Below are 16,161 nucleotides of genomic sequence, written 5' to 3' on the forward strand. Positions count from 1 at the left end.
AGTGACATTGTTTGATTTGATTGACCAAGAGGTTTCTGAGTTTGAGTTGTTTGGAGAGGAGAGAGTCACAGATTGTTCTTACTCACGGTTGGCCATGGAAGCTAGTTCAAGCGGAACCGCAGAGTTGCCTCGCTCTCTGTCCAGAAGGGCTGCTCCTTCTCGTGCAACCACTATGATGATTGATAGACCAAACGAAGATGCAAGCGCCATGGATAGCGAGCTTGTTCCTTCTTCTCTCGCTTCTATTGCTCCTATTCTTCGTGTTGCTAATGAAATCGAGAAGGATAATCCTCGAGTTGCTTATCTCTGTGAGTCCACTCTTTGAAAAGATATGATGAGTCTTCGTGGTTATGTTTATGTTAATGTTTATTCTGTTTGTTACTATATATAACAAGAAGAGTTCTTGTTTTGCTTCAGCCAGTTTCTATATGAGTCACTCTTGAGAAGATATGATGAGTCCTCTTGGTTTGTTTCTGTGTAACACTATGTTTCATGTTATGTTAGGTCGCTTCCATGCGTTTGAGAAGGCTCATAGGATGGATGATACATCAAGTGGACGTGGTGTTCGCCAGTTTAAGACCTATCTTCTACATAGGCTAGAGAAGGTATATACATATATATACACATATACTTGCTTTATGTAATGGTTTCTCCACTAGCTTACACTAGTCTTATTTTATTTTTTTAATAAAGGAAGAAGAGGAAACAAAGCCTCAGCTTGCAAAAAGCGATCCTAGAGAGATTCAGGCATACTACCAAAACTTCTATGAGAAGTATATCAAAGAAGGAGAAACATCAAGAAAACCGTGAGTGCAGGCAAAATATTTATAAGCTGAACTTGGTTATATTATATTAACCCCTGGTCTTACGTTCTTGGTCTTTTTTCTTTACTGTAGAGAAGAGATGGCAAGGCTTTATCAAATCGCTTCCGTGTTGTATGATGTTCTGAAGACTGTTGTACCTTCTCCTAAAGTGGATTATGAGGTAATGATACTTTGGCTAGATACCTCTGTGTGAAGCCTCATTTTCTTATGCAATTGTTTCATTGTTTAGACACGTAGATATGCGGAAGAAGTTGAAAGGAAGAGGGATAGATATGAACACTACAACATTCTTCCTTTGTATGCTGTAGGGACTAAACCAGCTATTGTGGAACTTCCTGAGGTGCGTCTTGTTTGTATACATAGACTCGATTAGTAATGTACACTTGGTCATGTTATATGTACTCTGACAAAATAGGTCAAGGCTGCATTCAGTGCGGTTCGTAACGTGCGCAACCTTCCTAAACGAAGAGTTCATTTGCCATCTAATGCACCTGATGAAATGCGCAAGGCTAGAAGTAGACGTTTCAATGACATACTTGAATGGCTTGCTTCTGAGTTTGGGTTTCAGGTAATGTGTTTATTTTGTATAACTCATATATATTGTTGTTATGATGATTTGCTAGCTCATGTAGTGTTTTCATATGGTGATTATAATAGAGAGGGAGTGTGGCGAATCAGAGGGAGCACATCATATTGCTTCTTGCTAATGCTGATATTAGAAACAGAACTGATGAAGAATATGATGGGGTGAGATCATTGTTGTAGGGTGTGTTAACACATCTTCTTGTTACCCTTTATGGTTAGTAATGCGGGAAGTTTTCTTGCAGTTGAAATCAAGCACAGTCACCGAGTTGATGGACAAAACGTTTAAAAACTATTACTCATGGTGTAAATATTTGCACCGTGAGCCTAATCTCAAGTATGTGATCAAGATTATGTGACAAGTTCCAATATATTTTATATGATCTTAATTGGTCACACTATCTGATGTTGGATGCTTCAACTTGGTTCTCTAAAGGTTTCCACCAGACTGTGATGAACAACAGCTGCAGCTTATCTATATTTCTCTGTACCTTTTAATATGGGGTGAAGCCTCAAATGTTAGATTCATGCCTGAGTGTATCTGCTATATTTTTCACCATGTAAGTTTTCTGATTTAGATATGCATATGTTAGATAGCTTTCTTCAGATTCTGGATGGTTTAAAATGCTTTTTTTTCTTCTTCTTTGTTTTCTTTGCTATTGTTCTTAAGATGGCAAATGATGTCTATGGGATTCTGTTTAGCAATGTTGAAGCTGTAAGTGGTGAGGCATATGAAACAGGAGAAATAATTGATGAAGAAACATTTCTGAGAAATGTTATAACTCCTATCTATCAAGTCATACGCGATGTAAGTATATCAATGCCACTCATGTTGTTAGGAACTAGACATTGTCTTTTGAACTTTAAAAGTGATTGTACTTACCTTGAAAAGGAAGCAAGAAGGAACAAGGGGGGCACAGCAAGCCATTCACAATGGAGAAACTATGATGATTTGAATGAATACTTTTGGTGAGTTGCTTAATTATTATCTAGACATGCCTAGTTGATGTGGTTTCTCACTGTCAGCTTCCTTTGTTTATTTGAAGGTCTAGAAAATGCTTCAAGATAGGATGGCCTCTGGACCCTAATGCAGATTTTTTCCAAAACTCTGATGAGTCAACTCCACAGAACGAGGTATCTCATTTTTGTTCTTAAGCTGTGTGATTTTTCTTCACGTGTTTTTTTTTTATATATTGATGTAGACACAGCTACATATACTTACCTTATGGCTCAAGATAGAAAGCACAAAGATACCACAGAAACATAATCGTTGTAGGTCTAATGTATTGCAGAGGCTGAATCAAGTCACTTACGGGAAGAGAAAGCCTAAGACCAACTTTGTTGAAGTCCGCACATTCTGGAACCTCTTCAGAGATTTTGATCGAATGTGGATATTCTTTGTCATGGCTTTTCAGGTCATACTTAGTTTTTATATGTAAAAGAGTCGATATTTGTCTGGAAACAAACTGTTTTTCAAATGATCAGACTTGTTCTTGTCTTTTGTAGGCTATGGTAATAGTAGGATGGAATGGTTCTGGATCTCTGGGTGAAATTTTTGACAAGGATATCTTCAAGAAAGTGTTAACCATCTTCATTACTTCAGCATATCTGACTCTTTTACAAGGTTGTGATGATTCCCATAGTAGTTTCTTGTATCCCAATTAAGAGTTTTTCTTATTTGATGTTCTAATGGAGTTCCTTGTCCTTTTTTGCATTGTATAGCTGCATTGGATATCATCCTTACTTTCAATGCCTGGAAGAATTTCAAGTTGTCTCAGATACTGCGTTACCTTCTGAAACTGGCTGTAGCAGCTATGTGGGCGGTGTTGCTCCCAATTGCTTACTCAAAGTCTGTCCAACGCCCAAGTGGAGTTGTGAAGTTCTTCAGCACTTGGACTGGAGATTGGAAGGACAAGTCTTTTTATAACTATGCAGTTTCATTCTACGTGTTACCAAACATACTATCTGCGTTCTTGTTCCTCATTCCACCGTTCAGGAGAGTCATGGAGTGTTCAGACATGAGAATTATCAAGCTTATCATGTGGTGGTCTCAGGCAAGTCTTAAATTCATCTTGTGATTCTTAAGAATACAGTTTTTTTTTTTAATTTTGTCATCTTTGTTTCTTTATGATTTGTAGCCAAAACTATACGTTGGAAGAGGTATGCATGAGGACATGCTCTCTCTTTTCAAGTGAGTGATCACAACATTTTTTGCTATCATTATCTAACTTCATAAAGGTTTTTGAACTCTTTTACTAGCATGTTCTCATGTAGCCTAACTTATTTATGCTCAGGTATACCTCCTTCTGGATTATGCTACTGATCAGCAAGCTTTCTTTCAACTATTATGTGGAGGTCTGGATTTTTCCTTTGTCTTACTCTCTTCAACCTATAGTTACTCTAGATACATATGAGAGCTATCAATTCATCTCTGCTATGTGAGCTTTTTCTATATAAAAGTTTGGTTTCATTTCTTGATATCTATGTCTAGCAACTCTTTAGGCCAGACATTACACACACACACACATATATATATATATATATATTCTATTTGGTTATACAGTTCTTAGATGATGGTCTCTTTCTACTTCAATATGTCCTCCTTTCACATTGTACCCTTCCTACAGTGATTTTTTTTAAAGCATTGATGAGTACTATCATTATATCTTGCAAACAGATACTACCTCTTATTAAACCAACAAAGATGATAATGAATTTGCACATCCGTAACTACCAGTGGCATGAGTTTTTCCCACATGGTAAGTTTTCATGTTATCCTCTTTTTCTTGTAGCAATGTCGCTTGGTTTGACTAACTCATGATTTTTATATAGCAAATAACAATGTTGGAGTGGTTATTGCTGTATGGGCTCCAATTGTACTGGTAAGTAGAGATTAAAAGAGCTCCCAAGACACAAACAAATGTTGTTATATATGTATATAACATATATATATATATATATATATATTTTTTTTTTTTTGAAACACTTATACAGCTTACTTATTTACATGTGTCATATTCTGAGTAGGTTTACCTGATGGATGCTCAAATATGGTACGCTATTTTTTCCACACTGTTTGGAGGCATACATGGGGCCTTCAGTCATTTAGGAGAAGTAAGTGATCATGTCTTTTGTGCAATCTAGTGTACCCTTGAAGGAACTTTAGTTACTTGTTTTGATTCTATTACTATATCTACTTCTTGATCACGTTTGGTATTTCATAGATACGGACTCTTGGGATGTTGCGGTCTAGATTTGAGTCAATACCAATTGCCTTCAGCCGCACCCTCATGCCAACAGAAGATGCAAACAGAAAACATGCGGTATTAAGTTTCTTAAAATATAGTTTACTGTACTTACATATAAGTACTTTTATACTTGTAAGAAGGTGGATCACATCTATATATGTTTTTCTTGTCTGTCATTGATCAATGGTCTATGTAAAATATAGGATGACTATGGGGACCAGAAAAAAATCACGAACTTCTCCCAAGTGTGGAACGAGTTCATAATCTCTATGAGACGTGAGGATAAGATTAGTGACAGGTTAAGACTCTATTCTTTAGAACAAACACTCTTTTCACTGTATTGTTTTTGTTCAGTATATCAAGAAGGCAAGTCATGTAACGTTTCCTGTTCATGTTGTAACTCAGAGATAGAGACTTGCTGCTCGTACCGTCTTCTTCTGGTGATGTATCTGTCATCCAATGGCCACCTTTCTTGCTTGCTAGTAAGGTAAGAAATCATCGGTCTTGGTGGATGACTAATTGTTTTCACTTTAGTAGCAAACAAGGATTCACTGATCAAAAATACATGAGTTATCAACTCTTTTTTTAAGATGCATAAGTGATTATTTCAGTTAGGATCATTCATATCTCTTCAACTATGTAGATTCCCATTGCTGTGAAAATGGCAAAAGATTTCAAGGGAAAAGAGGATGCTGAACTATTTAGAAAGGTTACAAGTGATAACTACATGCATTATGCTGTTACTGAGAGCTATGAAACTTTGAAGAAGATCATCTCCGCTCTACTTGAAGATAACGCGGATAGAAGGTAAAACCAAACCGGTTTCACCCTAATCATCTTATGCAACCTTGAGCCCTACCTTCATGACTTCGCATGTTTACCTCTTTGAATCAGGGTGATGAATCAAGTATTTTCAGAAGTGGACATGAGCATACAGAAGCAGAGATTCATATATGATTTCAGGATGAGTGGATTAACACTCCTTAGTGATAAGTTGGAGAAGTTTCTAAGCATCTTGGTACTGTTTAGAATATGTAGTTCACTCATTCACTACATTTTAGACCTTTACACATGTAACTAATGCATGCTTTGGAACTTTTCTCATGTTTATGTTCTGTAAACAGTTAAGTGACTATGAAGACGAGGGGACTTACAAGTCTCAGTTAATTAATGTCTTCCAGGATGTTATTGAAATCATCACTCAAGATCTCTTGGTTAATGGTCATGAGTAAGTATATCATCAGATAGATAGAAATATGCATTGTGACATCAGAAGTATAGTGTATGACGTCCTCTTGTTTGGTCTTGTTGTAGAATTGTTGAAAAGGCTCGTATTCATTCTCCTGACATCAAGAATGAAAAAAAGGAACAGAGGTTTGAGAAGATTAATATTCATCTCATACAGGACAAACGTTGGAGGGAGAAGGTAACATTCAATGAACATACCAATAATCATCATGTGAATGTTTTTGGGTGTAACAGCAACATCTAACATGATACCTGACTTCTTCTTTGTAGGTTGTTCGGCTTCATTTGCTCTTGTCTGTCAAAGAATCTGCAATAAATGTTCCTCAAAACTTGGAAGCTCGTCGCCGTATCACATTCTTTGCTAATTCTCTTTTCATGAATATGCCTAATGCTCCAAGAATACGAGATATGCTCTCGTTCAGGTGAACTACAAATCTGTTATGGACTGTTTTTTTAAAAGGTGTTATATTTTTTCTTTATTTATCTGAATTATACACATTTTTTTTGTTCATGTTCAGTGTTTTAACTCCTTACTATAAAGAAGATGTTCTATATTCAGAGGAAGAGCTTAACAAGGAGAATGAAGATGGGATCTCAATACTGTTTTACCTACAAAAGATTTATCCTGGTACATCAGTTCTTGATTCTTGACAAAACCAGCAATGTTTATTTTTACACAAATTCAAGTTTTACTGAGTTGATCTTACATGAAATAGATGAGTGGACCAACTTTTTGGATCGCCTAAATGATCCTATGCTTCTTGAGAAAGACAAGTCAGAGTTCCTTAGAGAGTGGGTATCTTACAGAGGTCAAACACTAGCTAGAACAGGTACAAAGGATCAAAACGTAAATCATATTGTTCTTGTATTACTTTGACTATATGCATATATTAATCCTTGTCTCTTTGATCACTTTTGCCAGTTAGGGGTATGATGTACTATAGGCAGGCTCTGGAGCTTCAATGCTACCAGGAAGTTGCAGGGGAAAACGGTTTGTGGTTTACTAATTTAGAAGCAAAACATGAGATTCTTCAACTTACTATTTTTTGTTACTTCTTGCAGCCAAGTTCAGTCTACATCAGGCCATGGCATCCAATGATGAGCATCAGAAGGCTTTCCTGGAACGTGCTAAAGCTCTTGCAGATCTCAAGTTCACTTATGTTGTCTCTTGTCAGGTTTATGGGAACCAGAAAAAGTCTGGTGATATACACAACAGGAGCTGCTACACAAACATTCTGCAGCTCATGCTGAAGTATGATGAGTTTAGTTACATTTCAATGAAAGTTATCGCTTGATCTTTGTTCTCTAACCATGTCAATTTTTTTCTAGATATCCATCATTACGGGTTGCTTATGTTGATGAGAGGGAAGAGACAGCAGATGCTAAATCTCCTAAGGTCTTTTACTCTGTTCTTCTCAAAGGAGGTGCTAAGTTTGATGAGGTACAAGAAACTTGCATCGTATAAGAAACTATAGAGTATACATATGCCATTCTTCTTAACGTGTTCCATCTTTAGGAAATCTACCGTATCAAGCTTCCTGGTCCACCAGCTGAAATTGGTGAAGGAAAGCCTGAGAATCAAAACCATGCCATCATATTCACACGTGGTGAAGCGCTGCAAACTATAGATATGAATCAAGTATGTAACTCTTCTTCATTCTCATAACAGTAGATTTAAGTATTGTATCCTCATGTTTAGTGTCTCTGTGCAGGACAACTATTTTGAAGAAGCTTTCAAACTAAGAAATGTGTTGGAGGAGTTTAAAAAGGAGCGTGTTGGTAGACGCAAGCCAACCATTTTGGGTCTCAGAGAACATATATTTACCGGAAGGTACACCCGCCTTGCAAGATATATCAGTTTGTAAAACATGCCTAATCCTGTTGTATTCTTATGTTTCTCCCTTTCTTGGTATAGTGTTTCTTCATTAGCTTGGTTCATGTCCAATCAAGAGAGTAGCTTCGTGACTATTGGCCAAAGAATCTTGGCAAATCCTCTGAGGTATGTTCGTTTATGACACAATGGTTAAATCAAGAATGAGTGGAGTCTCATTCAGAGAAAGGACTATGCTTGCATTTTAAGTTTTCAGCTTGGGTTCGGATTGGTTTTCTATTTTTTATGTAACCCGAAATGGAATCAAATTACATATAATTAGGACTTGATTAGGGTTTAAACATAAAAACCGACAAAAACCAAGAACCCGAGTTAAATCAAATGAAAGCAAAAAAAAATTCAGGTATTTTGTATTCTTTTTAATAATAATTTTTGTTTATAAATTATATTTTAGTTATATAGTTGAGATATTGGGTATCCATTCAGTTTTTTGTTCTTTGATTTTTGTTTTCTTGTTTAGAGAAATAGGAACCATTCGGGTTTTTGTAAGCTTCGGTTCGGTTTTGGTTTTGGCTTATTTGGTTCGGTTTTTTGGTTTCTGATAATATTCCCAAGACTATCTTTCATGATTAACTCATTGTTCCTTTTATCGGTGCAGGGTCCGTTTCCATTATGGCCATCCTGACATATTCGACAGAATCTTTCACATAACAAGAGGTGGTGTGAGCAAGGCTTCTAAAGTGATAAACTTGAGTGAAGATATCTTTGGAGGTAACATGCATCTTTGTTCTCTAAATGTTTTAACCATTAAGCTATAGATCCTGATTTTATCAATGCATGTAGGGTTCAACTCAACTTTACGTGGTGGATACGTTACACATCATGAGTACATTCAAGTTGGAAAAGGACGAGATGTGGGGTTGAACCCTATCTCCATTTTTGAAGCTAAAGTAGCAAATGGGAATGGTGAGCAAACACTAAGTCGTGATGTTTACCGTTTAGGACATAGGTTCGACTTTTACAGGATGCTCTCATTCTATTTCACGACCATTGGATTCTACTTCAGTAGCGTGGTATGCTCCCACAAGTTAATATCTTTCTTCCTCCTCAAGTAAACCTTTTAGGTCTAAGTTTTGTGTTTGTTTTCAGCTCACGGTGATCACGGTTTATGCATTCTTGTATGGACGTATGTACATGGTTATGAGTGGAGCAGAGAAAGAGATCTTAAGGCTCGCAACTCCGAATCAGCTAGCTGCTCTTGAGCAAGCTCTGGCTACACAGTCAATATTTCAGCTAGGGTTCTTGATGGTTTTGCCTATGGTAATGGAGATTGGTCTGGAGGAAGGTTTTCGCTCGGCTATTGTCGATTTCTTCATAATGCAGCTGCAACTAGCTTCCGTGTTCTTCACGTTCCAGCTTGGGACAAAGTCACATTACTACGGGAGAACAATCTTACACGGCGGGTCCAAATACAGACCAACGGGACGTGGCTTTGTTGTCTTCCACGCCAAGTTTGCTGAGAACTACAGGTTATACTCGAGAAGTCACTTTGTGAAGGGACTAGAGCTGCTTCTGTTGCTGATAGTTTATCAAGTCTATGGCCACTCATACCGGAGTTCAAACCTTTATCTGTACATAACAGTCTCCATGTGGTTCATGGTTGGCTCTTGGTTGTTTGCGCCGTTCATATTCAATCCTTCAGGCTTTGAGTGGCAAAAGACGGTTGATGATTGGACTGATTGGAAACGATGGTTGGATGATCGTGGTGGTATAGGTATCCCAGTTGATAAAAGCTGGGAATCTTGGTGGAGTGTAGAGCAAGAATATCTCAAACATACTAATATTAGAGGGAGGATCTTGGAGATCACACTTGCTCTTCGCTTCTTCATTTATCAGTATGGGATTGTTTACCAGCTCAATATCTCTCAGAACAGCAAAAGCTTTTTGGTAATAAAAGAGTTCATGATCATTTGTCTTTTGCATCTTTCAGTTTGGTCAATGATCTAATAATCTCATCCTCTTTTGTTATAGGTTTATGGACTCTCTTGGGTGGTTTTGCTCACATCATTACTTGTTCTTAAGGTTTCAAATATCCTTCCTTGTTTAGTTAACTATATGATGTAGTCATTAATCTCAATGCTTATGCTTAACTTAACTCACTCTACTTTGATCCTCAGATGGTATCTATGGGAAGAAGAAAATTTGGAACAGATTTTCAGCTAATGTTCAGGATTCTTAAGGCACTTCTCTTCCTAGGATTCTTGTCAGTCATGACAGTGTTGTTTGTTGTGTGTGAACTCACTCTCACTGATCTCTCTGCTTCCATTCTTGCTTTTCTTCCAACTGGTTGGGCCATTCTTCTGGTAAATGATTCATCAAAACCCTAGTTCAGATATTATAATACCAACACTTATAAGCGTCATGTTCTTGGTTATAATAACTGTTGTTTTTATTTATTTATCTAAGATTGGGCAAGTACTGAGGTCACCTATCAAAGCTTTGGGGATTTGGGACTCGGTGAAGGAGCTGGGAAGAGCTTATGAGAAGATAATGGGACTTGTCATCTTTGCACCAATAGCTGTTCTGTCTTGGTTCCCTATTGTTTCTGAGTTCCAAGCTCGTCTTCTTTTCAACCAAGCTTTTAGCAGAGGCCTTCAGATCTCTATGATCCTCGCTGGTCGGAAAGACAAAGCAGCTTCTTCCTACAAGTAGCTCAAAAACATACTGTGTTACTGTCTATGTTTTTCTCAACAAAACGGTGTCGTTTATGATAGTTCAATAGCTGTCTATAATAGGGTTTCGTTGGACTTGGACACCTCACTCTCATCACCATCATTCATGTGTTGTCCTTATCACCATGATTTTGACATATTTTCTTTAATAATATAGCAATATTGATTTCTTCTGGTCTTCATTAGTTTTTTTTTACAATAATTGCGGTGTAAAGCCTTATGAAAAAACAGTGAATTGAACCTTACATTCTTGAATGCACATCATGAAAACTCGTTAATTCTTTCCGACTTGAGTTTTGGATGATTGATTATAATATTATATATTTCTAGTTATTTCAAGATACACCAATTGAATGTGCTTGTGACATATGATGAAACTTCAATTTTCTTTATCATTTGGCTTTTTCTTGCATGTGACAAACACTTTATTGTATAAGAGATAAAAACAAAATACTAATAATGTGAATGCATACTCGGATTAAATGGGATCGGAGGATACATAGATAAGCAATTCTATATAAAAAAATTCATAAAGCATAGAATGTGGTTATAGAGTTTGTTTTCTTCATTTTTAAACTTTTTCACTGGAGTCATAAATTCATAAAATCAGACCTAAACGTATTAAATTTTAGACTCTTTTTTTTTAGTGTTTTAGACTTTTAGTACACTAAATTTCTAACATTCACTATATAAAAAGTATACAAAAATCAATTGTTTTGAAATTTGAAGTTAAACAAGAAATCATTCAATTTAAGGATCTAAAATTCCAAAGCCTGAACAAATGTTTTTTTATTCTATTCAATTATGGGTTTCTCCTTTTTATTTATTTTATTACCATTTATAAAAATATTTTTAATAAACAAATTTTGTTCATTCAGTTATAAATGATCACAGTTGTCAAAGATCATTTTCTTTGCTTTCCCTTCACACTGCTCTCTCTATCTCTCTCTATCTCTCTTTTCTTTTTCTTGTTTTGTTTCTTCAAATTGCAAAAGCAAAAATCAAAGCTTTCTTTCCAGCTTTAAGAAGAGACTCACCAACAATCTCTCTCACCCAACTTCTTTTTTAACCCTCTCACTAAATCCTACTAATCTACAAACCCTATCTCTCATTTCACTCCTTACATTCATCCTATGTATCTTATATATACTCAATAAAGTTTCTATCTTTCTTCTAATTTAGCTAAATCGAGTTTTTACTTTCTGGGTTTATTTGAGTGGACTCAAAAGCTCAAAGCTTAAGAGAAACGCCAATTCCAATTTCATCATCAGCCCTATTGCTAATCTGCGCCATCTTCTTTACTTCAAGTTTTCTTCTTTGGGCTTGCTTCAAAATCAAAGAAAGGCGCAACCTTTATCCTTTTTCTCCGTTTTCTTCCGCTCTAAGCAGATGATTACTCGAAAGGGCAAGAGGGTTTAGACGCTACATTGTAAGGTAAAAGAAAAAGATTCCCTTTTGGGTTTGATTCCTCTGCATAATGTATCTTGCTTCAATCGTAAGTGATTCTTTTCTCCATATGTTTGAAATTTAATGCATATAAACTGTTTGTTGATATGCCGCAGTTAATTGCCTGAAATTGCGTGTGCACTTTGAAGTGTTTATACAGACTTTCGTGAGTCAGCAACAGCTTTACTTGCCATTATTAGATTCTTTCAATTGTTCATGAATCTTAGCTTTCAGACTACGTTGGAAAGAAACAAAAGAAGTTACTTCTCGTTTGCTTGTACGAGTTGTGATAGTTAGAGATGTCTTTATGAGTCTTCTTGATGTATGCAGATGTTTTAAATTAGGTGTGCCCTTTTCTTGTTTTGCAGGTGGGAGTTTGTGAGAAAAGGGACCAAAGATGTCATCTGAGAATCCTTTGAGCGCTGAGATGTCCAAGAAGATCTCTGTGTTTGGTTTGACGGATGTGAAACTGTGGGTGTTGGTTTGTTTGATAGTTGGCACATTCCTAGCTTTGGTTCTATGTATCTTATCTATATGGATTGCATCCCGGCGAAAATCACGGAGACCATCTCACAAGATGTTACCTTTCAGTCAAATACCAGGCATGGCGAAAGATATCAGGGTTGATGATAGAGTTGGGTTTCAAAACCACAATGATAATTTATCTATTACAGTTGCTGATAAACCGAGTGATAGAAACTCAGGGAAGATGATGTCTTACTTGGGGAGAACCAAGTCTAGTGATAATGATAGTGTAAGCCAGAGTAGCTCTGTGCATCATCATGAGAGAGCTTGTAGTTCTCACTCCGGCGAAGAAGGAAGCTTTGGAGCCGCTTGGAGACAAGCTTCCCTTTCGCAGGGAGGGCTTGTAACAGCATCTCCTTTGGTTGGTTTGCCGGAAATATCTCATCTTGGTTGGGGACACTGGTTTACTCTTAGGGATCTTCAGCTAGCCACCAATCGTTTTGCTGCTGAGAATGTGATCGGTGAGGGTGGTTATGGAGTAGTTTATAAAGGTAGACTCATCAACGGTAATGTTGTTGCTGTAAAGAAGCTTCTGAACAACCTGTAAGTTTTTAACCCTGTGAACTTTGTCCTTGTTACTCTCTTAGTAACCCTTTCACAATCTTTTTGTCTCTAGGGGACAGGCTGAGAAGGAGTTCCGGGTTGAAGTTGAGGCTATTGGTCATGTACGGCACAAGAATCTTGTAAGGCTTCTAGGATATTGCATTGAGGGTGTTCATAGGTGATTCTCACTTGTCTCATCAGTAATCTCACGTAGAAACTAGTCCCATGAATTGACTTCTGTTTGGGTGTAATGCAGGATGCTTGTTTATGAGTATGTGAATAGTGGTAACTTAGAACAATGGCTACATGGAGACATGGGGAAACATAGCACTCTCACTTGGGAGGCACGCATGAAGATCCTTATCGGTACTGCACAAGCGTAAGTTGTTAAAAATATTGATTATTGTAGGACCTTTGAGTTGATATTTAAATAAAATTTTGACATTTGCTCTAATGTTACAATCCACAGGCTTGCATATTTGCATGAAGCAATAGAACCGAAAGTAATCCACAGAGACATAAAAGCAAGCAATATCCTGATTGATAATGACTTCAATGCAAAGCTTTCAGATTTTGGGTTAGCCAAGCTCTTAGACTCGGGTGAGAGTCACATCAATACCAGAGTGATGGGCACATTTGGGTAAGCCTTACAATCCTTACCCTTCTTTGGCATTGAATGGTTTGTTGTCTTCGCGTTATGAAAGGTCATGTGTATGTTGTTCAGGTATGTAGCACCTGAATATGCTAACACAGGTCTGTTAAACGAGAAGAGTGATGTCTATAGCTTTGGTGTCCTGCTTCTGGAAGCTATAACTGGAAGAGATCCAGTTGACTATGAACGTCCTGTTAATGAGGTAGACTAATAAAAAAAAATCATTTTTTTGGAATCTTGACTAGGTGCTGAAACATATATATGTTCTCGTTGGCTAGGTGAATCTTGTTGAATGGCTAAAGATGATGGTTGGTACAGGAAGAGCTGAAGAAGTTGTTGATCAGAGGATTGAGCCTAAACCGGCTACACGTGCACTGAAACGTGGACTTCTTGTTGCACTGAGATGTGTAGATCCCGAGTCAGAGAAACGACCCAAGATGAGCCAGGTTGTGCGGATGCTTGAATCAGATGACAACCCTTTTCGTGAGGTATGTATTAGATGGGAAACATTGATACTTTATTAGTGTGATTATTTGATGGTTGTCCAATACCAACGAAATCTTTGCAGGAGCGGAGGAATAGAAAGAGTAGAACAGCGAGTATGGAGATAGTCGAGGCCACAGAGGAATCAGCTGAGTCTAGCAAACGGCCTGGTCACTCACAGAGCCACGCTACAAAACCTGAGAAGACTCATTAAAAGGAAACCTGATGGCACATGAGTTTCTTCGTGGTTGTGGAGAAACAAAACAGAAGGGCTGTTTCAAACATCGGGCGAGTAACTGATGATGCAATCTAATCTAAGGAAGCCAAATATATTTTTGATGATAGAGAAGCCTTTTTGCCTCTCTCGAACTTTGTGATCTTTGGTTCTTCTTAAACTCGGAGTCTGGCTGTTAGGATGTTAAACCTTTAGCCATAGCAGATTTGTTGTTGTACTATGAATCGAATCTATTTGTCATCCTCCCTCTCTCTCTCTCTCTCCCTGCGAGTGAGATGTGTATATAATCAAGTTGCGATATAACTTATAGAACATTCACATCGGAAAAAGGTACCAAATACTGCAGAGAAAACAAGAACTTGAATGGGAATCAGTACCAGGGCTGCTGAAAAGTTGTCCAAATCTAGAAACTCTCGTATGAAACAAATCCTTCAAAGTATCTTATAGCGAAGACACAATTGTTAAGCCTATATATAAAACATTTCCTCTTCTGCTTCAGGGACTCAACCACAAAGCTATGAACAGATGTGGAGACGTGTGTTTATGCAGATCTTGCGAGTAGAAAGACGTTCCTAGTTGCCTGTCATGTTCAAGTCGTGTGAAGATGCTAAAGATATATATATCAATGATGACAACATCGAGAACCGTGTAGAGCACATCAAGCACTTTTTAGAGACAATGCTAAATCCTGAATTAACTCTCTCTTTTTTTGTGTGCAATGATTCACCTTTTGAACAAGATGTGAAAGTGTCAACCCAGCTTCAAATGCTTACTAGAGTAGCTTCACCAAAGTGCAGTGTTATGTTTCGCCCTAAATATCTAGAGGACAAGCAGACTAAGCGACGGTTTAAGACCACCACCAAATTTTTACGGTTTTTCAGGGGGACCAATTTTCTTTCAAATGATAGGATAAAGATTAGGAAGTTTTGTGATTACAACCATGATTTAATCACAAACCAAGACCAATAAAACAATACAGCAAATCTTCATCAAAGTCCACTACCTACCACTTGATTTTTAAGGGGACAGTGATGAGTTGCTTAATTATTGAGCACAGGGACGACTCTACTGTTAAATTATTACATCAAAATACATTAATCTTAGTGAATTAATATCTGATTCATGAGCCGTGGGTAAAGTAAGTCAATGTGGCTATAGCTTGTTTCTCTAATGACTAGACAGTTTTAGTCCGTAAATTCGTATCATTCCTTGAATTTTTTTTTGGGTCTAATCATTCCTAAAAATTGAGATTTATACCATGTTAAATTAACTCTTATTCTTAACATTTACACCAAAAAAACCAACTCTTATTTGAAAATTGATCTTCTTCCAACATAAATTAAAAGATATAATTTTTACTCATATTAAAAATTCAAAAAGTCTTACCAACTATGCTAACTCTTTATCATGTTTAAAAAAAAAACTGTATTCATGTTTTCTTATATAATAGTGACTAGACCCTGAGCGCGGATATAAATTTTCAGTTTTTAATTATTTATTTTATTAAATGATGTATTTGTAATATTCGTTCATATTATATTCATTAAATAAATATTTTTTTTTGCATCTTAAACTATCTATTTTTTTACGAATGTGTGATATCATATAAAAAATAAAAAAAATGAGTATAGAGTTAATTAGATAATTTTAAAAACAAAATTTTTTCTTTCGTGTGCAATATCATATAAATAATGATCCGCCCAGTTAACTAAAATCATGATTATTTTATGTGTAATTTTTTTTTATTTTGACCATTTCTTTAAAACTATATTAAATTTTACATATTTTAATTAGAATATTTTTAATATCTTT

At 36.6% G+C, this 16,161-nt stretch overlaps 2 protein-coding genes across 3 annotated transcripts; both read left to right on the forward strand.

Annotated features, from left to right (window-relative positions):
- The first annotated feature begins 94 nt into the window (after positions 1-94).
- On the forward strand, positions 95-10,445 carry LOC106300281 (putative callose synthase 6). Its single transcript, XM_013736390.1, has 42 exons — positions 95-308; positions 505-605; positions 694-806; positions 897-984; positions 1,054-1,164; positions 1,240-1,392; positions 1,482-1,571; positions 1,652-1,743; positions 1,843-1,966; positions 2,077-2,214; positions 2,299-2,375; positions 2,453-2,540; positions 2,699-2,821; positions 2,913-3,030; positions 3,129-3,460; positions 3,545-3,597; positions 3,701-3,761; positions 4,084-4,165; positions 4,239-4,288; positions 4,434-4,520; positions 4,631-4,729; positions 4,858-4,952; positions 5,060-5,141; positions 5,298-5,461; positions 5,549-5,672; positions 5,779-5,882; positions 5,969-6,080; positions 6,173-6,324; positions 6,421-6,530; positions 6,619-6,732; positions 6,825-6,893; positions 6,965-7,154; positions 7,232-7,343; positions 7,419-7,541; positions 7,615-7,733; positions 7,818-7,901; positions 8,392-8,504; positions 8,577-8,806; positions 8,883-9,680; positions 9,765-9,815; positions 9,911-10,096; positions 10,200-10,445. The coding sequence occupies exons 1-42, from the start codon at positions 95-97 to the stop codon at positions 10,443-10,445; spliced, it is 5,772 nt and encodes a 1,923-aa protein (XP_013591844.1).
- A 946-nt stretch (positions 10,446-11,391) lies between these two features.
- Positions 11,392-14,591, forward strand: LOC106300867 (probable receptor-like protein kinase At2g42960). Of its 2 annotated transcripts, none has more exons than XR_001262098.1 (8): positions 11,392-11,899; positions 12,280-12,979; positions 13,053-13,157; positions 13,236-13,358; positions 13,449-13,619; positions 13,704-13,833; positions 13,950-14,119; positions 14,200-14,591. XR_001262098.1 is itself a non-coding variant. In XM_013737124.1 (8 exons), exons 2-8 carry the CDS (start codon positions 12,309-12,311, stop codon positions 14,326-14,328), a joined length of 1,539 nt encoding a protein of 512 aa, XP_013592578.1. In that variant the 5' UTR covers positions 11,394-11,899; positions 12,280-12,308; the 3' UTR covers positions 14,329-14,591. The 2 variants fall into 2 exon arrangements, 1 of the variants encoding a protein (XP_013592578.1); XM_013737124.1 differs by having other exon boundaries at positions 11,394-11,899; positions 13,910-14,119.
- Positions 14,592-16,161: the final 1,570 nt, after the last annotated feature.

This window comes from Brassica oleracea, chromosome C6 (genome assembly GCF_000695525.1).
Source record: "Brassica oleracea var. oleracea cultivar TO1000 chromosome C6, BOL, whole genome shotgun sequence".
Lineage (NCBI taxonomy): Eukaryota > Viridiplantae > Streptophyta > Magnoliopsida > Brassicales > Brassicaceae > Brassica > Brassica oleracea.

Coding starts and splice junctions, on each gene's coding strand:
- LOC106300867 (XM_013737124.1), top strand. CDS start 12,309: ATGTCATCTGAGAATCCTTTGAGCGCTGAGATGTCCAAGAAGATCTCT. Junction 12,980..13,052: donor AAGAAGCTTCTGAACAACCT/GTAAGTTTTTAA, acceptor TTTTGTCTCTAG/GGGACAGGCTGAGAAGGAGT. Junction 14,120..14,199: donor ATGACAACCCTTTTCGTGAG/GTATGTATTAGA, acceptor AAATCTTTGCAG/GAGCGGAGGAATAGAAAGAG.
- LOC106300281 (XM_013736390.1), top strand. CDS start 95: ATGGAAGCTAGTTCAAGCGGAACCGCAGAGTTGCCTCGCTCTCTGTCC. Junction 606..693: donor TTCTACATAGGCTAGAGAAG/GTATATACATAT, acceptor TTTTTAATAAAG/GAAGAAGAGGAAACAAAGCC. Junction 6,894..6,964: donor GGAAGTTGCAGGGGAAAACG/GTTTGTGGTTTA, acceptor TACTTCTTGCAG/CCAAGTTCAGTCTACATCAG.